The 23,231-nt window shown below is 41.4% G+C and overlaps 1 protein-coding gene across 3 annotated transcripts in view; it reads left to right on the plus strand.

The window, feature by feature from the left end:
- Positions 1–22,383, plus strand: part of HSF2BP (heat shock transcription factor 2 binding protein) — a 32,944-nt gene extending 10,561 nt beyond the window's left edge. Inside the window, exons 4-8 of one of the 3 annotated variants that reach the window (XM_018913452.3) lie at positions 1,090–1,239; positions 5,103–5,241; positions 6,609–6,726; positions 11,171–11,274; positions 21,586–22,338. In XM_018913452.3, coding sequence (XP_018768997.3) covers positions 1,090–1,239; positions 5,103–5,241; positions 6,609–6,726; positions 11,171–11,274; positions 21,586–21,794 — 720 coding nt within the window. In that variant the 3' untranslated portion in view covers positions 21,795–22,338. Of the gene's footprint in view, positions 1–1,089; positions 1,240–5,102; positions 5,242–6,608; positions 6,727–11,170; positions 11,275–21,585 lie in introns of all 3 variants that reach the window. The other 2 variants (XM_018913453.3, XM_009089588.4) reach the window with 2 other exon arrangements.
- Positions 22,384–23,231: the final 848 nt, after the last annotated feature.

The following is a 23,231-nucleotide window of genomic DNA, read 5'->3' on the forward strand; positions in this document are numbered from 1 at the left end:
TCTCTTTTAATACTTGAATTAGCATAATTTTTTGGATTGGCTTTGGTCTTTCCCTTTTCCTAAATACCACCCCACCTGGAGTTAGCTGGGAGCCCCCACCCACCCTGAGACCCAGACTGCAGAATCCCTGCCTTGATCTCCCTGTCTGTGCTGTCTCTAAACCAAGAAGTGCAGCAGCTTTGCCTCTCCTGTGGCAGCTGGTAGGAAGCCAGTGAGACCTAGAATCCTCCCCAATTCCATTCTATTCTTCCAGCCAGCTTCCCTTGTGATTGGAGAAAATACTGCCAAATGGAGGTTGTGCTCTGGTTCTGTGGGGTTGATCTGTTCTCTCTTTATGCTTTGTGGCAAGAACCACTTAGCAGCTCACTTAGTGATCATGGAATCATTGTGCTATGGAATAGTTTGGGTTGGAAGGGATTTTGGAGTTGTGTTACCTCATTCCAGCCCCACTGTTGTGGGAAGGGACAATTTTCACTAGATCAGGTTGTTCAGAATCTCATGGATGCAGAGTGGTGCTTCAGCTTTCTTGCAATGAAAGGTCCTCAAAACCTCCAAACCTTAGGTGTGTTTTCTGGGACTCTCTCTTGCTTTACCACTGTTGCTCAGGACCGTGCCAGCAGAAGAGAGCTGGAAGAGACAACAGTATTTATCCTAGATATCCAGCAACTGTTCCATGATGGCTAGAACAGAAGCCTGTTTTGAAAAACAAAACAACCCTCCCCTCCTGTAAGATGTTTCCTGTATCTTTTGGAAGGTGTCAGGGAAGGCTGGCCCCTGATGCTGAAATCTCCTCTTTCCTGAAGAGACATGGAGCTGTGTGCTCAGGGGGAGATGTCTCCTGCCCGGTTTCTCTAGGTGCCACTCAGTCTCAGTGGGTCACTTGGTTTGACCTTGTGGACAGTTTCTGGTTCCTGTCAGCCTGCACTACTTAAGAGACAGCTCAGGAGAGAAGGAATGTGTCTGCAACTGCTCTGGGTTACCCTCCCTTTTCAGAGATGGCCATGATTGTGTTTCTTGTTCTGTCCCTTAGCCTAGAAACTTGGTGTGGGAGACGTGAAGTGCAACCAAAATTTCCTTACGCTGTTCCAGGAGAAGCTGGACCTGCGGCAGCAGCTGAACGAGGCCAAGCAGCAGCTCCTGCAGCAGGCAGAGTATTGCACAGAGATGGGAGCAGCAGTGTGCACCTTGCTCTGGGGGGTGTCCAGCAATGAGGAGGCTGTGAAGTCCATTCTAGGAGGAGTAAGTATGGCAGGTGAATACTGACTCCTGGGAGTGCCCTCAGGCCTTTAAAACAAGGACCTTTAAAATAAGGGCCTTGCTGTGGAGCACACTTCAAGGATGTATTTCAGAAACTGGACAGCAGAAATGTTTTCTGGTTTGCCTGTTCTTTGGGAACCATCCATTCTTGTTTAAGAAGGGCTGGAGCTGTGAAGTGTTATGAATAAATGCAGTAATTATTTCTTTTGTTACCAAATGAGGGTTATCTGTTTTCTACCTCACACTGGAAGCAAGGCTACAGTTAGAAGAATGTAATTGTGTTCACAAGCTAACAGAAAGAGAGGATAGTTCCTGGGCACATGCAGGAGTTACCATGCCTGTGGAGAGCTTGGAGGAGCTATTTCCATGGAGAAAAGACAGATCTATTGATTCTCAACTTCTTTAAATCTTTCTGCTGCCTTAATGTGTGAATGACTCGTGGAAATTGAGACCCTCACTGCTCATAGATCGTATTAAATCATCAATATTAAACATAGGCAAGTGGACTATTTAAAAAAAAAAACAAACCAATAATAAACCACAAAACCAGAACAACAACAGTTAATGACACTGGTAATATTGCAGCTATCATGATTTCACTGCCAAGTGCAGCTGATGGAATTAGGAGGGACTAAGGAAACAAGCCTGATAAAAATACGATTTTCATTCTTGACACAGCCAACATGAGAAGGAATTGCTGTATTTAATCTGAGTGAACTGATGCCACAGTTTCTTTTGGCTTGATTTTTCAGCAGCATGATGAACAGCTGAGTGAATAGGATTAGTTCATTATAGTAAGTGGTAAACCAATGTGTTTGTAAGAGTTGTTCTAGTTGGGTGTTCCAAATACAATTACAACTTTATATTGGATGTTAGAAAGCTGTACAGTGATGCCTTATTAATGATAACTTCTGATGATTCCAAATCCAAGCACCAGGAGTTACTAGGAAAAACGTCTGTAAAACACTGTATAAAGCAGCTAAAATTTAAAGAACAAGGCTGGTTGTTGAAAGCAGTCTTAATTCGTTGAATTAGTTAAAAACAAAACTGTTGCCTGAAGATTTGTTTGAAGGTAAAAAACCCAAGTGTGAAGACGCAATTCTTTGGGGCTTAGGTTGGTTTGAAATGCAAACTAGTAATTTCCAGCAGTCATTAAAGCCTGTTGAGCTGCTGTACTTCTGGTGATCAGAGAAGATCAGAGCAACATTTGGGGGCATAATTTTCTTGGGATGGTGCATTTAACACTGTGAGAAACATGCCTGGGCTTGAAACAAGACTCCTAGGAAAAGCATAAATGGATTGTGTGGCATTGTGTCAACCGCAGATTGCAACTGGCAGTGAGTCAGGTCATTAAAAGATGATGGAGATTTGTCATACAACATATTTGGTTTGGGTTATTTTGGGACAAGTTGTACAGCTTGTAGCTTCTTCCCTCCTCCCCTGAGAAGGTGCTGTGAACTACGCAAATGCATGAGAACATCAAGGGTGCTTTGAAACTGTTGCTGATATTTAAGCACATGGGGAAGGTGGCATCAATTCAGAATCATGTCATGCCTTACAGAACAATGCCCAAGCTTTTTTCAGCCTTTGAAGCAATACAGAAGTAGATCTTTCTTCCAGTCCTGTAATGGAAATGGACTGAAATTATGTTACTGACCAATATATGTTTTGTGTCTATAAGGGTTGGGAAAATCAGAACTTAAGCAGTAGATCTGAAATGTGACACAGGTAGTTCTCAAGGCAGGTGGGGAGAGATGCCTGCTGCTTTTGCCCATGTTCCTAGAGAGAATTTGAAGAGACATCCAGAGAAGCACCATGAGAGAGTCTTCAAGGTTTCCTACCTGCATGTACCAAAAAAAGAAGTAAATTAATTTCCATGAGATTGTTTTGGATGTCTTTCAAAAAGCTTCAGCCAGATATGACAGGCTTCCCACATGGAAATATAACCTGGAGGTTTGATTTCAGAAGAGCATCAAGGCTTGCTTCAGCTTGAGAAATTTGGGATCCTACAAGGTGTTTTGCTACTTCAGTTGTCTGATATGGTGACAAATGACTTTATATTTAATGGCAGCAATTTTTCATGTTACCTGGAGCTTTCACAGAGGAGTTTCACAGCAGAGGGTTCATTGCACCATGTGAGCTCAAGCACCTTAATGGCTGCTTTCAGAACTGCCCTTATCTCAATGTGTGTGGGTGAGACATTCTTCAGTCCCATGAAAATACCATTAAGTTAATAAGGGACTGTGCAGAGTGTGCAGTGTTTGCTATTTATAAACCTGATGGGTCTCTGCTGGAGCTCAGCACTAGTTACGTAGTGGCTGTGTGGAAAGGAGGATCAGCAGAGAGGACACCAGTGAAACCTCAAGAGTCTGGGAGATAGAAGATTTCTCTTGTTTTCTCTGCAGCATACCAACTACTCAGGGTGCTTAGTACCCTCATGTTTCCATGTGAATATGTATTTTCATAATGACTCGTTGTGCTCTTCATTTTCTCTCATACCTCTTGCTTCTTGAGCTATAGTCAGTGCTTCTGGTAAAATTGCTATCTTTAGGGTGTGGTGTCCATATAAAAACTACATCCAGCACATGCAGAATTGTACTAATCTTCCTCCTCTTCCTCCATCATGCCTTCATTCCTGTTGTTCTGGGGCCACAGCATCATTTGTGAAGATACTTTGTTAACTGAGCCCGCTTTTCATCCCCTCTTGCTGAAGTCACCCCACAGGAACAGTACATTTTAATGTGGTGAATGTGCAGCAGTGGAGGAATAAATAGATGTTACCACTAGCTTTGCACATACTATCAAAACAGTAATTTTGCAAAAGTATGAAGATTTTCAGTCACTTTACAAAATGAATAAAAGTTCAGGCATTTCTTGAACTCTCCCATTGGGTCACTGATGAGAATGACTAAATGTTTCATCTGCTTCATGAAACAATTGGAAAAATTATTAAAGACACTGGGAAACCCAGCATTATGGGCTCTCTGCCACACAATTTTGGTTATGAAAGCCTTCATCCTCTGTGTGAAATACAGCAGTGTTTTACTAGTCAGAATTACCAATAAACAGAAACAGGTCTCTCCATCCTTCTTTGGGGAGTCTGCATCAGGCCAGGCTTTTTGACCTGGCCTGAGCTTTGTTACAGGTGGTGCTCCCTCAACTGTGATACCTCCAGATGGAGCAGGATTGCAGCTGAGAGGAAAAGATCATCCCAAATTACAGCTGTGCTCCTGTTCATGTGCTCTGCTGTGGTGGTTATTTTTTCTCATGTGACGTGGTTGACTTAAGTTCAGCCTGTGACCCAGGAGAGACCTCCATTTCCTTCTCTGCATAGCCTGTTACTGTTATTGAGCAGTTAATGAGTCTTATTAGGATCCATTTGAATATTTTTTTTTTTTCTAGGGACTTGATTGTTTTCTTAGGAATTTCATGTTAAATCTCCAGTCTTCTGCTGATTGTGGCAAAAGCTACTGCAGTAGGCCAGGTGAATGTAAAACACCTGGTGCAATTACTGCAAAACAAAGAGATAATATTCTTACCTCTGATAATAAGCTTTTATTCTGCTGGTTGATTATATGTTATTGTGTGCTTAGGAGGTAGATATGCAGGAGTTCAGTTTTATGAATAAATATGGCCTTGAGTAGTTTCCTGTTTTCTTCTAAGGTAATGGTTTCAAATATTAGGGGATCAAACATGTCACTCAGTGAATACATGGTATTTTCTGTTGTTTATTTGAAGTAACTGGATGCTTTATTTAATTTGGAAGATTGACTAGTTTTACTGTTGCACCTAATAATTATAGTTGCTGTAGTGTGTGTAATCTTTCTTCTCCTCCATACTTGCAGAGTAAAGCAGTAAAGTTTTTCACAATCACTGCCCAGACCATGGAGAGCTTTGTGAAGTCATTAAGTGAAGACATGAAACAGCAGGATTTGGATTCTGAGGAAAATCAGTTTGTATTAGCTTTGGCAGGGATTGTAACAAGTAAGTTAATGTTGTGTCTCAGAATAGCATTCTACACCTACTGGGACTGTGTATTGCCTCATAGGAGCTGCAGTAAATGCAGCTTTTCAAAGTTAAGTTGTCACTGTTGATATCTTGGGTGACTTTCTGGTTTTCTAAAGTTCTAGCAAAATTTTGTTACTGACACTTCTGTTACAGGCACTTCTGTGCTGCCTGTGACATCGTTAAGGACTAGATGGGTAAGAGCTATTGAGTTCTGAAATTCCCTGTTGCATTGCATCCCTCAGTCTGGAATGAAACAAGGACCATTGTACCAGTCTTACATGCTCACATTAGTGTGTACATATTGAGCAATTTGCTTTGTGAATCACCAGTGATGCCAACATCTACAAGATCACAAATTGCACATGGTGCAAGTAGAACAGCCCCAGCTTAAGGCACGAACTAAGGATTTTGAAGATGCCTAAAAATTTTGTTGCTGTCAGATACATCATACTTTCACTGTATAAGAGAAGTAAAAGTTTATAAACCTGACTTCCATGCTAAGTATTTTTTTTAGGTCAAGAAAATAAGTAAAAAGCCACAAATCTGTTGTGGAATGATTGTGCTTGGTTTTGGAGGCTGTGAGGCTGATACAGCATTTGAATTTCTGTGAAACTAACTATCAGAATTACATTAAAGACATAATGCAAGATAGACAGAACAGTGGATATTGGTATAAATATGTGATTATTGAATTAACAGCTTTTCTGAATGTGGGATTTTTAGATATTGGGATGTCAGTAAAGGTAAATAAAATAATAAAATTATGATGTTATGCATTATACCACTGTACTGAGTAGGGGACAGGTATAAGGGAAAATAATAAAGGAAAGTCTGCTTTGGAACAGTAGCCTTTGAAAATAATTTTGTCTTTTGGTTTGTGCTTGAATAATGGCACACTTGCAGAGAGGTAGAAAAAACCTTTTGCGTAGATGTTCATAAGAGTTTTGGTTGTGTGATGTGCCAGGTATAATGAATTGAGTGGTTATGAAACTGCAATCCTGTTCCTTTAAAGTAGAACTTAAAATGATCAGCTTTGTTTCAGTCACACACCTGTGGATGAATAGAGCCTTTTGTTTCACAATTTTCTGTATTGCTGTGGGGACGCTGGGACACATTATTATTCTGAATAAATGCTTTGTTTACCAATGCAGAATTTTGAAGGAGCTTGACCTGTGTTTGTTGTTCAGTATTTGCTATAGGAGAATGTAGTCTGAAATTTATATCAATGCTTATAAATCAGTGTTCATTCTTCACAGCTGACCAATCTTATTAGTGGTCCTGATAATTAGCAGAAATTTCTGTTTGAAAGATGATTGTTGGTGATGTTTTGGGCTTTCTCACAGATGTGGCTGCGCTGGCGTGTGGCCGTGAGTTCCTGGTCAGTTCCAGTCGGGAATTACTGGACACGATGATGCATCTCCTGGGAGACATGAAGCCAGGACTCTGTAACAAATTTAAAGTGTATGTTGACTTTTCTTGCCCCTTTCAAATGAAATGCATTATCTTGCAGTGCAGCTCAAGTAATTACAGTAGTTTCTCACTCTCCCATTATTCCTTTCCTGCAGAGGAAACATAATTTTTGGAAGCTCTTTTCCCAGTAGCATTCCTTGCTGATATACTGGGGTTGACTACAAAGCTTTATGCAGGTTTTGTGTCTCTTGGGAAGTCTCTTTAGCAACATAATATTGTAAAGGTGAGCAGGGGTGCCCTCTTCTAGCTTGCTAGGGGGTCATGAGTTTGGTGTGAAATAAGGAATGTGTGAGGTCAAGTTTTAATGACAGAGAAGATGTGGGAAATGTGAACTCATTTTTATTCCCTCCTCATATGAAGTGCAAAATGTCATATGTCCTTAGTGAGGAAAGTGAGTTATGGAGCTGCTAAGGGCAAAAATTAAATCATTTTAGGCTCTTTAGCAGCCAGACTCACCACACACTTCAGTTTGTAGGATGCAATGCCTGTAAAGTGACCTTGTAATACAGCTTCGAAGGAAGGGCCCTGTTGCACAGTTCAGCTACTGCAAAAGTGCTTTTCAGCTGATGGAGAGATTAAATAAACAATTGTCTTTGCCTTTTTCTCCTAGACTTTATAAGCTGAGGTTATATGGCCTTGGCTGAGGAAATTACTGTGGCTTCACAAGTGGCTCATCTGCTGAACTGTGGGCACTGGTCCTGTACACCTGGTTCGTTTGTTCATGAAGGTAGTTTGAGCCACTGTGGTGGTTTTTTCATAAACACACAAGCAATTCATGCCCCAGGCAGCTGTCACAGCTCAGCTGACAAACAGCAGCCCTGTCAGCTACAGTAACTTGACCACATCCAGGCACACATTTAGGCAGGTTGGATGTGATAGTCATGAAATCAGGCTCAGTCTCACTTTGGAGAGGTTTTATCTTGCCTAACCTCAGTGTCAGAGAGGGGGATGTCAGGCATTTGCTGACTGCCTGGGCTCCTTCCCACACTCCCTGGGAGGAGATGGTGCTGTCAGGTGATTGCTCATGTGATGGGGAGCAGGTTGCCCTCTGAAGGTGTTTGCCTCTCACTCTTGGGTGGTGAGGGGAAAGCTGAAGGGCCTGTGCTGTAGATAGTGGCTTGATGATTTTAGATCAATTATTTACTCTGTTTCCCAAGCACTGGGCTTGAAGGTCAGTGGTAGTGGTTTTTTGAGAACATCCCAACTGAAAGAATTGTATGAGAATCTCAGTTTATGAAAAAAAAAGGTAATTTGTGCCTTCATGTGTATAAAAAAAATCAAACCAACCAACCAAAACCAAAAAACAACCCTGGAAAGAGGATCCATGCTGTTTTAGAATCTGTGAATGGGGTAAAAATAAAAGAGGACTTTGAGAGGAGGAGGGAAGATGTTCCTACACACACAGTCTGAATTTCAGGTGGATATGTGTCTATGGGTCCAGATAAACTATTTTTGATCATTTCATATTGTATTCATGTAATTGGATTTGAGGGCCTTTCTTTTGAGTTTATATTTTGGGTTGCTTGTTATTATACTTCAAAATCTGCTTGCTTTACAGAAGAATTCCCCACAGTGCTGTAAACTTGGCTGCCAATACAGCACTGCTGGTAAAATATGCATAGAACAATCCCATGAGGTCACAGGGAATTCAACAGGGGCCAGTTTGGTAGGCTCACAAATGGAGGGAAGCTTGGATAAGAGGTAGCTCAAGGTGGTTGATAAGTGAGAAATACTAAGCATGTGTTACAATAGCTTGAATGCAGTGCAGTGATGATATTTTCTGATTCCCACGGAACCAACATTTTTCTTCCTTACTCTGAACTTGTCATTGGATTAAAAAAAAAAAAAGTTGTATTCTGACATTAGAGCAAATGCCAGAAAGGACATTTCTTCATGGCCTTGTCAGAGGATGAGGGAGCCTGATTTGTTCAAATGGTTTAGTGCAAAATGTTTCCCTGTGATTGTCTTTTATGTCCATAATCAAAAAAGGGTCCTTTTTTTTTTTTATGATCTCTGTATGTGTCTTGTCCCTGTTCAGTTTGAAAAATCTGTTACTAAGACTATTTTTTTTCTTATCCTTTGGGGAGCTTTACAGTTTCCCAGCCCAGAAAAGAAGGGTTTTGAGGGGTTGGTTGATTTGGTTTTAAATTGTTCTTTGCATGTGAGGTTTTTTAGCTGCTGGTTAACCTTAATCAGCATTTTCATAAACAGATGTGTCAGAACTCCCTTTTCTCCTCCAATAGGGAGCATAAACCAGGACAAAATGAAAGACAACTGTGAGACAAGGATATGAAGGTTTCCATAAATTCTAGTGCAATTTCAAAGTCAGGTGGAGATGGACTCTGCAGTCATCATAAATAATGTTTACACATACATTTATATACATATTCATATAGATGGATACATTTTTAAAACTGCACCTCACAGATGAAAATGTCTGTTCATTATTCTGGAAATGCAATGTAGATGTTTTTAGAAAACATCACTATGGTGTTGCACGGGAGGACATCAACTTATAATCCAACCAGTTGAAGAAAAAAATTGGCTTTTAATTTTAAATGCTGTGGTTGTCTTTTGCTTCGTTCTGAGGTTTTCTGATTATTTTCTAGCTTTTATTTTCAAAAATATTTTTCATTGCTGTGTGACAAATCAGGGGAAACCATGAGTCCAGTTCTACACACAGCAGTATCAAAGTAAGCTGATAAAGAGAGGGGTCTCTTTTCTTGTTCTAGCAATCCTGTGTTCTATTTGGATGAATATATAAACAAAAAAATTACAGGGAGAACCTGTCACTTACTCCAAAACTGCTGTGATATCCACTGTAGTCTGGGAGTATGGAATAAATATATCCCAGGCATCAACCTGAGTGCTGAGACTGAAATCTCAGGGGTGTCCTTGCCTTTCTGAAATAGCAGATGTGAAAGACTCCAGGTTTTCTTCTCATTGGTATAGGGTTTGTTCAATGTTTGTAATTGTCACACAGTCAATAAACATTTACATAATTGTTTGTAGCTGTAATTAAATGGTTAAGAACATTTAACTTTTCTTCTGTGGCAATTGAAAGTAGCCAGTAAAGAGACATATTTAAACATAATAGTACATTTTATATACTAATCCCATGTATTAACATGACAAGAAGGGGATTTAGCATTTAGTTCTAGATTTTAAAGAAAGCATTGATACAGTAGTACAAGATGTTAATTAAATTTGGCTTGTCTAAGTAGGAAGAGTATGAAATGCATAATCAAGACTCACTTCACATTTTAGAAAAAAACGCCAGTAAGTATTGTTTATCCAGTAATCATTTGTGTCAGGTTTGCTTCAATAAGCACTTTTGCAATTATTATTGCAAAAAATATTTTCTAAAATGTGCTGATACTGGAGGTGAAGGTGATTATAAAGGGCCTGGAAATGCTTCTCTGTTGTGCCTAGGTGAGTGTGTTTAATTAAATATGCTGTTATAAATTAATATGCCACTGCATTGGCTTGTGGGGTGTTCCAGCACTCCAAAAACCTCAGCATTTCCCTGCATCACCACCACCAGTCCCTTTTGTCTGCCCAAAGCAAACAAGTGAAATAAAAATACAAACACAGCAGCGCCTTTTTACGTCACTTTATTTCTAACTGCAAATGTCAAACAGATTAAGGGTAAAAGACATTCTCAAGAAATGTTAACATTGCCATTATAAGATGATGGTTTATTGATCATTTCCATTCTGGGTGATTATAGGTAGTGCTGTGCTCTTTTGTCAGGGCTTGTTCTGGAAGGCCAGAGCTGCAGGGGCTGGATGAAAGGCAATGTATGGCCTTTACCAGCTGCAATTTCAGATCCAGAGCACCTCTCCCTGCTTGGCAGTGGCCACTAGTGCAGTAGATTTAATAAATCTGCTCTTCTTCTTTCTCCTCCTTAATAATCAAACTCAGAGCACATAAATGGCACCTCTTAAAACTCAGTTTAGCCTGCAATGGGTCACTACCTTTTCTGCTTTCTGAAGGTGTCCACAGAGCATCCAAAAGTCTGCTGGCATAGGAGCTTAAGCCATGAGATCTTGTTTGAGAATTGGATGTGAGGTGTGAAGTCCATTTGGAATTATAATTTTCCTTTTGTTTGGACATGGTGGCAGTGCAGTGACACACAGGTTTCTCTCAGGCATGAGAGAGAGCAGTAGCCAAGCTGGCTCCAGAACAGAGAACATTCCAGCCCCTCCTTGAGACCTTCCTGCTCTTTTCTGCATGTTTGGAATATGTGGTTTAACAGTAGAAGCAAAGGTTTGCACAACATTGCTTATATATAATTTGAGATTTATCTCTGTTACCAAATTATAAATTATTAGCACAGGCTTCTGCATTGGTAGATGCTTGACACAAATGGCAAAAGGTGCTGAAGCATGCAAAGAAATCAAAGGCCCTCAGATCTCCTTTCTTTCAATTCTAGGCTAATGCTAATGTCACTTTACAATGTGAGTATCAACTTGAAAGGCTTGAAGTACATCAGTGAAAGTCCAGGTTTTATTCCCCTGCTTTGGTGGCTGTTGAATGGTAAGTTGCTCTAAGAACCTTTTAAACTGTGACTTTCAGGATTTTGTAGATTTGCATTAGATGTTGCAAATAACAAACCAGAAATTTATATCTGTAACCTGATTAGCTTTTGACAGTAGAAAAGTAAACATATAGGGCAGATAGCTGGAGGGAGAAGATGTGCATTTCCCACAACATTTTTGACACTGTATGGAATACTCCATTAATGTGAAGTTTAAAGCTGGTAGATTTGAAGAGAAGAGGGAATGGAGAAATTTGATGAAGTGTTTTTAAAAAAAGCCACTTGTTTCTTGATACCAACTTTAAAATAAACCTTAAGGGGAAACTTAAAGGGGAAACATATCAGTTCACTACCATTAGCACAGGAAAATGTACACATTTTGGGGGAAGAACCCAGGTCTGTACCTTCACTGACCCATTGCAAAAGTGTCTCTTTCTGAAGAGAGGCCTTGTGCTCTAATAGGACTTGGGGCTCCAGGGCTGGAGAGCTGTTCCCAGCTGTGCCTTTGGCCAGTGCAGGACTCCAAGGACGTCAAGGACTTGTGTTGTCACTGTCAGGTGCATGAGTGACATCAAGGCTCTGCTCTTTGGGAGGCTTCAAATCCCTGAGCAGGAGCCAGCAGGGATTGACGTGGGACTGGGCTGGCAGCTGTGCACAGCTCGTGAGGGACAGCAGGGGGACAGAGCTGTGACACTGCCCTGCCTGCACTTCCTCAAGATTTATGAGGAGATTTTGGTGTGCAGACAGGATTGGGGAGGTTAATTATCCCTCTGTGCTGCTAAAACCTTGCTGGAGTATGACTGGTAAATACTTAGAGCAGCTGAAATGAGGGAGATTGCATCTGCTTTTTCCAGACATCATTTTGACGCTGAGTTTTTGAAAAAGCTTTGGTTAGGGTTGGTAAACTGAAAGCTATTTGTATAGCTCATGGTTCCCTTAACTGTTTTACAGAAAATGTAGCTGCTCAAGCTTTTCATCAAATAATTTTCTGCTGTGAAATGCCACAGGCTCTCTCTTCCAAGGTCTCAGGAAATTAAGTAATCCTTGTAAGGGAAAACACCATTTCTATAGGGGTTTTTAATATATTTTAGTAAAAATAGGATTCTCAGAGAACATCAAATACATGGTCCTTTGTTCAGCTGTGCTTTGAAATTTTACATGTCTTAGTCCAGGTTTTCCTTTTAATTTATGTTGACTAATATATACATAAGCTGTTCTAGCAAAAAATACCAACCCAAAACACCCTCAGAGAATCCTGTCTGACTGCGTTTCCAAATATGCCCTTCCAATTGTTGTGATAAAACAAAAAAGGTAATAATGCAGTTTGATGCAGTTTGTTGTTTGAAAAAGGCTCCTAGGTCAAGTAAGAGGATGAAATAGGAAACCTTTTTAATTAATTTGCAGCTACTAATGGAAATAATAAATAGGCTACTCTGCAATTTGGAAGTGCTAATTGCTTATGGCTGGGTTGTAGAAAGAAGGATGATCATGGCTAATTCTGTGACTTTTTGATAATAAACTTCTCCAGTTACAGCAAGGGAGGAAGGTTCTCAGACAAAGCAGTTCTGCAGATTCAGATTCCTGACTTTGGAGGAAGTCTGCTTTCTGGCAAGAGAGAGCTGCCAGGTTTGGGTATCAGATGAGAGGTCAGATCCCGGACCTGATCTTGTTCCCATCATTTTGTGTGAGATCTCTGGATTTTCCAGCATTTAATCTAGTTTTAAATGTCTCTTGGAAAATTCAGCAGCTTCCTCCCACTCTTGCTCCTCTCCTGTTTCCCTGACCAGCATCTTCAGGTTCTGCTAGCCAAGATTCAGCTCACAAATACCTGCAGCTGCCACAGTATAAGGTCTTGTTTTTCCATGCCGGAGAGTAGAGCATTACCCTGTGCTGGCAGAGTATCCTGGATGTGCTGCCTGCCTGCAGGAAGCTTCTTCAAAGCCTGTTTTGATTAAGGCTTATGACATGACAACGTTTCAGTTTTGTACACTTTTATCACCATTCCCACTAAGAGAGGCCCCAGAAATCACCCTCTGAATTTATTTATTTTTTTTTATTTTCAGAGAATCATCCTGTTTGCTTTTCCATTGTCAATCTCCAAATGTCCATGATCTCAGTCTGTACATCAGGCCCATCTTTCTCCCACTGCCTTGTATGCAGCTAACTCCCTCAAATTCCTTCTCTGAGTTCTTAGTCTCTGCCTATCCTTGTCCCCTCAAGAAGAATGTCCTTCCCATTAAATGAAGAGAGGAAAAGAATTCGCTCTATTTTCTTTATTTCCCTTTGTTGTATCTCAGACAAAGAGGGATTTGATTCAAGTTGTCTCACAGCATTTTTAAAGAGACAGAAATGTGCCTCGATGTTGAATACACCACTTGGAAGAGAAAGAAGGGAAAAAATCTAATAAAGGTTCCTAGTGGAGTGAGAATGTTAACAGCAAACTGTCCTGCTGTCTTTGGGAAACTTGGATGAACTGGTGTGACTTCATGTTCACTAACAAGAATTCTTAATAGCTCTTTCTGGAGGCTGCCCTGATCATAGGAGAAAACCAAATGTTTGACACATTTTTTGAAGATAATGCATGTCTCTGTAGTTGTATCACTTCATGAAGTGGGCTTTTTCTTCCTTTTTTTTCCTGCCTTTTTAAAACTTTCTAAAAGATGGACACCTTTTAATAACCAACACCAATCACTGAATCCTCTGTGTAGGTATCAGCTGTGCCTGCCTACACCTTCCCAGCCTGGCACCAGCATAAAGCACATGAATGATGACTCAGATTTCTGTCCATGGAGCAGCTTGTGGGATCAGTAGAGTTCTCCTCTTGTGGAGCACCATTTGCAGAGCAGCTGTTCCATCTTGGACAAAATAGGCAGCTTTAGTTTCCTCCATCAGCTGCTGTCCTTGTGTTGGTGTCCTGGCTGAGGGTTTCACATAACTTTCAGATTTAAAGAAGCCCTGTCCTCAGCCACAGAAAAAGAAGCCTGTGTCATATTGGGTAGAAATCCACCTGAGATTTGTCAGTATTTTTTTTTTTCTGGTGTTTTCCATCTAAAGATGCAATAAGACCTCAATTCTGTAACTCCCAAAGAAGTGGATTGGAACATTACTCTGCAAAGGGTCTCTTGAAGAATAAGAAATAACGATCACCTCAGGTATTAATAATAAAGACTAAATTTAATGTTTTTCAATTTTGATCATGCAGAACATCTGTCAGCAACTGAGTGCTGGAGAAAAGGAGTCTAGGCTCTTCTCTGCTTTCTGTTTGGTTGAGGTTTTTTGGTTTGTTGGGTTTTTTTAACACTGTGTGTCTTTATCTTGGTTTTTTTTCCACTTTTCTTTGAATTCAGGCAGTTTAAAAAATTTGTCTCTTTGGATATTTGAGAAAGCATGGAAATCAGAGACACTTTGTCAGTGACATTTCTTGTCCATAGCTGGGAAATTGCTCCAGGTATGTCATTAAACAAAACACAAAGCGGGAAATAGGACTAATTTTAGATCTTGCCCTTCAGTTTCCTCCACCACAGTTCCATGTGGAAATCCAACCTTGTTTATCCAAATTCTTTGCAAATGATGGTCTCTATTAGAAATGCTTGTATGAAGCACATTCTCACTCTGCTGCCTGCATCCTCAATATTTGCTTTTCATTACTAATTCTGAAGGTTTTCTGTCTGAATTTGTTATGGTTGTGAGGGCTTTTGAAATTTCAGGTTATTTGCATGGCAGCATGTTATTTAAAAAACATCTGGACAAACAGAACCATAATATTTATAAACTGATGTCTGCATTAAAACAAATTTTGGTTCATAAATCAAACCCAGTCTTTCAAGTGCTCAACAATTTCATCCTCTTGTCATAGAATCATTGAATATGGTGAGTTGGAAAGGACCTGTCAGGATCACTGAATCCAACTCCTGACCCCACAAAACATCTCAAGAATCCCACCATGTGCCTGAGAATGTTGTCCAAATGCTCCTTGAACTCTGGCAGGCTTGGGGCTGTGACAACTTCCCGGTGGAGCTTATTCTAGTGCCCATCCACCCTCTGGCTGAAAAACCTTCTGATATCCAACCTAAACTGCCCCTGGTTCATCTTCATGCTGTTCTTCAGATGACAAAATTAATCTTAAGGAGAGGATTGCCCTTTAAGAGCACATCCACTTGGGTAAATACAGGGATGTCAGCTCATTCCCTGAGCCTCAGTTATCTGGGAGGCTGGAAGAGTGGCCAGGGCAAGTCTCATGGAATGCTTGCCCTTTTCCATACTCACCTGCTTGCCCAGATGGGCTGTCCTTGCCATCTGAGCAGGAGCTTCTTGACAGGGTCCTTGCCCTGCCTAACAATTCATGCAAGTTGATGTTCTGTGAGGAGCAGTGTCACCCACCAGGTACAGGGCTCTGTGCAACCTCCTGTTCATTCTCATCCCCTGAGTAGAGGCCAGGCAAACTGGGACTGAATTGCTGCTTCAGGTTGGATCCTAGGACTCTCTATAATGGATTTCTCTGATAAAAGCATGACAAACATGTCTCTGTAGGAGAGTGGGGAATTCTCCTTAGCTGAACTCCATGTGGGAGCAGCCACCCAGCCAGGGGGGAGACTGATAGAAACCCAGGTGTAACAGGAGCTGGGGCAAACATTTTGCAGAGAGGAAGTGCATTTGTATCTGTAAGAATTGCAGCAGCAAAGCTTAGCCTTTTTTTCTGCTTTGGTGTTCTCCCTGCTCCTTCCCCTCAGAGCATCTTTAGCACAACATTTCTTGTCTCCTGAGACCTATCAACAGTATAGAAATGTCTGGAAAACTGCTGCTGCAGATGCTGCCTCAGCCCTGCCAGCACTGGCAACGCAAAGAGATCTTACTCAGGGGAAGCCATGGCTGTGGCAGTCTCTGTTGGATGTGCTGTGAACACAGAGAGTCTGACAGGCTCAGTACAAGGAAAGGCTGAGAGGCAGATTGCTCCTTCCTGCTGGAATCAGACAGGAATTGAATTGAATCCTATCTACGGTAGTGGTGGGAAGCTTTTGAATTTGTAAAGTCATAGAATGGTTTAAAGTGGAAGGGATCCTAAAGAGCATCTCCTTCCAAGCCCCTTGCTGTGGGCAGGGACATCTTTCCACTAGACCAAGTTGCTCAGAAATCCAGCCAACCTGAATTTGAACACTTCCAGCTGGGATAAGGTATCCACAGGTTCTCTGGCCAACCTCTTCCAGTGCCTTATCACACACATAGTGAGGAATTTCTTTATAATATTTAATCTAACCCTCCCCTCTTGCATTTTAAAGCCATTGCCCCTTGTCCTGTCACTCCATTCCCTTGTACAAAGTCTCTCTGCAGCTCTCTTGTAGCTCCTTTGGGCACTGGAAGAGGCTCTAAGGTGTCTCCAAAGCCTTCTTCAGGCTGAACAACCCCAACTCTCTCAGCCTGTCTCCATAGCAGAGGTGCCCCAGCCCTCTAACCATCCTTATGTCCGTCCTCTGGACTCACTCCAACAGATCCACATCTTCCTTATATTGGGAGCTCAGGGCTGGAGGCAGCTCTGCAGGTGGGGTCTCACCTGAGCAGGGCAGACCAGCAGAATTCCCCCCTCCCCTGCTGCCCACAGTGCTTTGGATGCAGCCCAGGACAATTTTGGCTTTCTGGGCTGTCAGTGCACATGGCCAGCTCATATCCAGCAATACCCCTGATTCCCTGTCCTCAGGGCTGCTCTCAATCCCCCAGCCCGTGCTTGTGCTTGGAATTGCCCCGACCCATGTGCAGGACCTTGCACTTGGCCTTGAGAACTTCTGTGCTCTTGTACACAGGCACAGCTGTAAACAGGGTGCTGGCAATAAATCTTGCATTCAGGTGGCATGGGGATGGTATGGCCACGTGTAAACTGAGTTCACACAACTCTGAGCCAATTGTGGATAAGCTGTTCAGCATTGATGTAATGCAATTACTTAAACACTGCTGTAGGGGACAGTTCATCTGAGAGCCTGGTGCTAATGACATATGTGACTAAAATCCATCCACGTTATCAGCTGCCTTTTGTCAGTGACTGAAATCCAGTGACATCAAACTGAGCTGGCAGCTTGCAGGACGTCAGCCAGCTCCAGCAGTTTCAACACCTTGGTAAAATTACATCAGCACCTTATGGTTTGTGATCCTGGCTGAGGCAAGCAGCTTGATTTGTCCCCCTCTTCTCCAGAAATAATGGTGATAGTTTTGAAATTGTCGTTGGAGATGTGTGTGCTGGTGGTTGGGAGGATGTGATGCACTGATTTGATTACAGCTACAGGATTTTTTTTTGATCTTGTACAAACAAAATGTTACGCAGCTAGTGTAGAAATGACTAAATCTGGAAGCTGTTGACATAAATATAATGCTGAATAATGAAGATTCCTTACATTTCTCAGAGTGCTTTGTAGACAGGGCTTTTAGAAAACGTCCCTAATGATATTGGAGACAAGGGAATGATTTCTCTGGTATTTTTTTAAAATCCTCTTAGGAAGCATGATTATCCTCAATAAGTAGTATTCTCAAAACCACTGTAATCCTCAGGGAGTGTATTTTAAGGCATATGTATTTATTTAACTCAGAACATCTCAGAATACATTCAAAACAATGGCAATCTGAGGTTAAATGTGTATTAAGTCATCTTCTGGTGCAGGATCATTTCCTTCCTTTTCTGGATGCCCACGTGCCTAATCTGTTCTTCATTTGAGTGAGTCAAGCTGTTGAGCTTCCCTGGCTGCTGCTGGGGATTCTTCCTAGAACCTCTCTGCTCTTACTGGAAAACATTCTTGTTTGTCAAGCTGGAAATAATTTCCTGATCTCCGACAGATCCTCATTTTCTTGGCTCCCCTGCTAAGGCATCTCCCCTGATCGATTCTTTAATTTCTACAGCCTTTAAACACTTGCAGATAATATTAATATTGATTCCTGTAACAGTATTAATAACAAAGCTCTTTTCATCTTAGATATATGAAGCTTCCCAGCAGTACTGCAAGCCATTAAAAGTATTAGTGGCTTTATTACAAGGAGGAATAATGTCACACAGAGGAAGATTGTAAATGAACTACATAGATTTCACTCCCCAAAGCTTCTTTCTTCTTATCTATTTGGGCTGTAGTTTGTGGCTGCTATTTCCAATGAATAAATGTAGAATAATACTAAGAACAGAAAAAGGGGGAGGTGATCTGTGCAGAGTTTGAACATTGTATCAGGCAAAAAAATAGGCATTAAAAAATACACAGTGTGGAAATCATGGAGGTAAAAATGGAAGGCAAGGGAAGACAAATTCAAGGCTTTTAGTCATATTTTGATTAGGTCAGAATAAGTCTAAAAACCAAAAGTTGTACCTAGGTTTTTTCAAAAGGATTCATTGAAGTGTTGCCGGCCAGGAAATTGGACATCAGGTCTTGCTGTCTGTGAGGCTGAGCTGCAGCATTTCCCCAAGAGTTACGAGTGCTCATCACTCAGAAAGTTGCACCTGCAGGTACTGCTGGAGGTGATGATGGAAAGAGACTCCTTAGAGCCTTCAGCCAGGGTGTCAGCAATAAGAGTGGCTGTGGCATGGGTCTGCTGCGCTAATCACAGGGCCTTTAGTGATCTGACATGTTTAAAATTGTCCAGCATGCCCAACAGCTGGGATTCTCATTGCACAGAAAAGGAGAAAATGCACGTTATATTTTGGGGTTGGACAATATCTGTGTCCTCAGATTATACCCCACTCTGCTGGTTTTCCAGGAGAAAGAACTCCTTTCTTAAGAGGTTAGCATTTGATTATTTCCATTTATGATGGAAGATGGGAGAAGAGAGAGAGAGTGCCTGGCTTTTGGATGTAGATCAGATGTCACAATCTTTAATATTATTCTTCAGCCTTGTGCTGTTGGGAATTACTTAAAAATCCCCATCTCAGCAGTGAGTTTCATGCTGAAATCCAGTCTTCTTCAGTGTCCATCACATCCTGTTCTCTGCCCCCCTGGGTGCTTTCAACCCTTATGCTTTAATGAATAATTCTCCTCAGTCCTTTTTCAGGTCACCAGTGTTAACGTGTGAAATAAGCCAGGAAAGGAAAGAACTTGCCTCAGCCCCACCAAATACCTCTTCCAAATTCAGTGCACTCTGGTTCATCACTGCACTGGTTTTATGCTCCTTCAGTGAGATTTTGGTCTCTCTGGTGATTTTGTGCTCAAAGTGATCTGAATTAATTTTGTCAACCTTTCTGCACAATCCTTTATCAAAATCTTGCTGAAGACTAGGTATGCTAATGAAAAACACATAAAAAATGCATGGCACGTGGGAAAAATAACTGCTTCAGCTGTAAAAATATATTAGATGTTTTCATTTGGAATATGCAGAATAGGGAAGTCTTTCTACCACATGCTTTTGATAAAGCTGCAAACCACTAAATGCAAATGGGCCATTGCAAATGATTAAAATGTAATGCTCCTAATGTTTCAGTGATTAAAAATGCATCCTGTGTTCTTAGCAGTGAAGTTATTACATGTCTTCCTAGCTTAAGTCAGTCAAAGGTCTTTGCTGCATTTCCCTGGCACATTCCTGAGCAGCAGTGCTTCAATACCCATTTCAATTTTGTGCAGACTGAATTAAACACTTGAAAGGTTGATACGTGGTTGCTAGAAAGTTTTATTAAGATTAATATTTTATTGAGCTTTGAGGAAATCCAAAGGCTCATATAAAAAGAAATTAAAGAAAAGCCTGATGATTTACTGCAGATTGTTAGTCTGTTTGTTTTTTTAAGTCTGAATAATCATGGGATACAGTTTGTTCTGCTTTTAAATTGGATTGCATCCAACAGTACATCCTGGGTGCTGGATAAATTCAGGTTGATAAATTCCCTGCTTTACAGCAGTTTCAACATCTGAAAAACAAGAGAAAGCTTCCTGATTATCTCTCCCTCACAAACACTGCTGGTCAGAAGCTGCTGAGGGAGGACAAAAATGTGGTTTTCAGGTACCTCCTAGAGCCAGCCAGCCAGCCAGCAGCAAACAGCACCTGGGAATTACAACACTTCAATTATTCCCTATCTGCCTGGTGGATCCTTTCAGACCCACTTCTAACTCTTGGGTTTTTGTGGTTGAGATGACTTTTGAGGTATTAGAAAGTCTTTTTTTTCTTAGCCCCACCACCAAAGAAGTTGAGATTTGCCAGTTTTGCTTTTTAGGGTTGTTTATTTTTTTTACCTGCTGAGGTTTGTCCAGCAGGTCAAGTTGTGGTACAGTGACTGTTCTTGGGGTGGCATTAACTTTTTATACTATGAATTATGTGTACTTTATTTAAAATAATTTTCTAATACCTATCACTTATGTTAGATAGTTTGTCTTTACTCTAAACTAATCAAAAAGTGTCACCATCCCAGCAGAAAATGGAGGACAAGAAGAAGGACAGGACACGCCCAGATTCCTCCATCTTGTCTCTTGAACCCCTATTCTAAAACCCCAAAATTCTACTTTTTCACCCTGTGACAAATTAACTATCATTCTACTCAAACTCTTGTGGCTTATAAATCTTCACACAAAGTTGGTAATTTTTTCTATGGTCTAAAATCAAAGGCACAGGTGTTTTTGACTCCTGCCAAGGTCTCTGAGCCCCCTGCCATGGTCTCGAATCACCCAGGGCAGCCAGAGGAATGTTGGAACCCAGGGAATTCCTCTGGCTGCCCTGGAGGGCTCGAGCCCCTGCCCAGGGGGCTCAGAGACCTTGGCACAGAGCCCAAGACCCCTGTGCCTTTGATTTAGCCCTTAGAAAAAACAATTACCAACCTTTACATGAAGAATTACAAGTCAAGAGAGTTTAAGTAGAATACTAGTTAGTAGTCACAGGGTGAAAAACAGATTTGTGGAGTTTTTAGAATAGAAGTTCAGGAGGCAAGATGGAAGAATCTAGACTTTCAGTCCAGTCTTTCTCCTTCTTCTTCTTCTTCTTGGCCTCCATCTTCTGCTGTGATGTTGCCACTTTTAGATTAGAGTAGAAGCTCTCTGTCTAACATAGATGACAGGTATTGGGAAGTTATGATAAATAATGTCCATGTAGTTTTTAGTATAAAAAGACAACACTGAGACTGGCAGTGTGCCTCAACCCGGCCTGCCAGACAGACCTGCGGCGGGTTGGAGAAAGAATGTTATAGATGAAAAATAATAAACAACCTTGAGAATGAGAACAAAAGAATCCTGACTCCTTCTTCGAAGACCGGGCTGAAAAAAAGAGGCTTGTACGTATCTCAGAGTCTCTGACAAGCAGAGATTCTGAGAGAGGAATCTCCTGGGTCCTGACACTAACAAGCCCTGGATGCTTTTCTCCCCTGCTTTCAGACCCGGACACCGAGGTGTGCCTGCACGCCCTGCGGCTGCTGCAGTCGGTGCTCCTGGAGCCGGAGGTGCTGGCGCAGGCGGGCGCCGAGGTGCGCGAGACGCTGCCCTTCCAGCGCATCGTGGCCCTGTCCCAGAGCCGCAACGCGGAGCTGCAGGCGCTCGCCAAAGAACTGCTCGAGGATCTTAAAATATTTGAGTACGAAGCATAGAAGAGCTCTACGACACCAAATGCTTACGTCTTTCCTATATTTTTATGCTGCAAGAGTTGTTGGAGATGGGCTTGACTGAAAAAAAACCAAACTTCTGCCTGAGTTCCTCTGACAAAATCCTTTTCGGGAATTCGAATTAACCCAACTAAAATCCAACTTGGGAAAACCTGTTGGGTTTTAGATACCCAAATAAAACCTCGGGTGGTCTGGTAGAGATAGGGCTGGCCTAATTTCTTTGAGCAGAACTTTATTGATAATGGGTTTCCAAAATGGTCTGTGGTTATGTTGTGTATTTGCTGTCTAGATGGGGTAAAATATTCTCATTCCTTGATTATTTACCTCTGTTCATTGCAGAGGTAAATAATCCTTTTGGTCCATCCTTAAGAATTACTGTACTGTGAAGAGAACTCTGTTGCCTTTTTCATAACTCTTCTGTGTCAGAATGCACCCCAAGCACCCCAAAGTTCCAGTTTTATTGTTATTTCTCACCTCTCTCTATTGTAATAAAAGAAAACTGAAATTCTGTAGCATGTAACGGATTCTGCTTTCAAAATTTGTATTCAGCTTCACTCTTAACTGCAAGTCAAGCTGATCTGTTGCTGTCAGGCATGCTAGAAACTGGGCTATTGTTTTTAGAAAAGCCCTGAGAAGGGAAATAAATTGCTGTTGTCTGTGGTACCCAGTTGTGTGCTGAAGAGGCTAAAATGAGCTGCTGCTCTGTTGTGAGCAGCATCACACCCCCTCACAACCCTAGGGTTGGCTGGAGCTTCTAAGTACAGCTGGCTTATCTCAGGGGTAAATACAAACACTTGGTGCTGGATACTGGCAGAATTTATAATGTATTTAGAAAATAATAGCATTCATTTCTATGATGTCAGAAACAGAGCCAGTTAAGTGAGGCTATTCAAAGGAACAGCAAATGAGAAGTGCTGGTGTGGTATCACCTTTTTCCATACTAAAGTTATTGCACCTCATCTGGGAACCCAGTGTGTTAACAAAATGCAGTGTGGACTTCAAATTACAGAAAACATGAAGTAAACTTCATAGGATTTAAATACTATGATTGGCAGACAGCTTTAGAGGGAGACCACTGTAAAAAGTGTAAGCAAAGGTATAGGGCATCTCCCTTTAGGCTGTTTGCAGAATGATGGATGTTCAGAGTTAGAAATGTAATAAATCAGCTTGAAATTACTTGGCTCAGATGCTGCAGATGGTAACAGTCTGGTTTGGGGCTGTAAAATGAAGATTAAGATCTCACATACACGGGTGGGTTGCATGGGGTTCTGCCATGTCTGATTCAGCACTGCATTGAACTTACCAAGTGCAGATTTGTGGAAGGCTTTAAATCTTCTGTGAAGTGTGCTTTCTTTGGATTTGTTTTCTTATCTTGCTATCCTAGTTAATCCTCCTAGAGTTTAATCCTAAAGGGATCAAAAT

This window comes from Serinus canaria, chromosome 1 (assembly GCF_022539315.1).
Source record: "Serinus canaria isolate serCan28SL12 chromosome 1, serCan2020, whole genome shotgun sequence".
Taxonomy (NCBI): Eukaryota; Metazoa; Chordata; class Aves; order Passeriformes; family Fringillidae; genus Serinus; species Serinus canaria.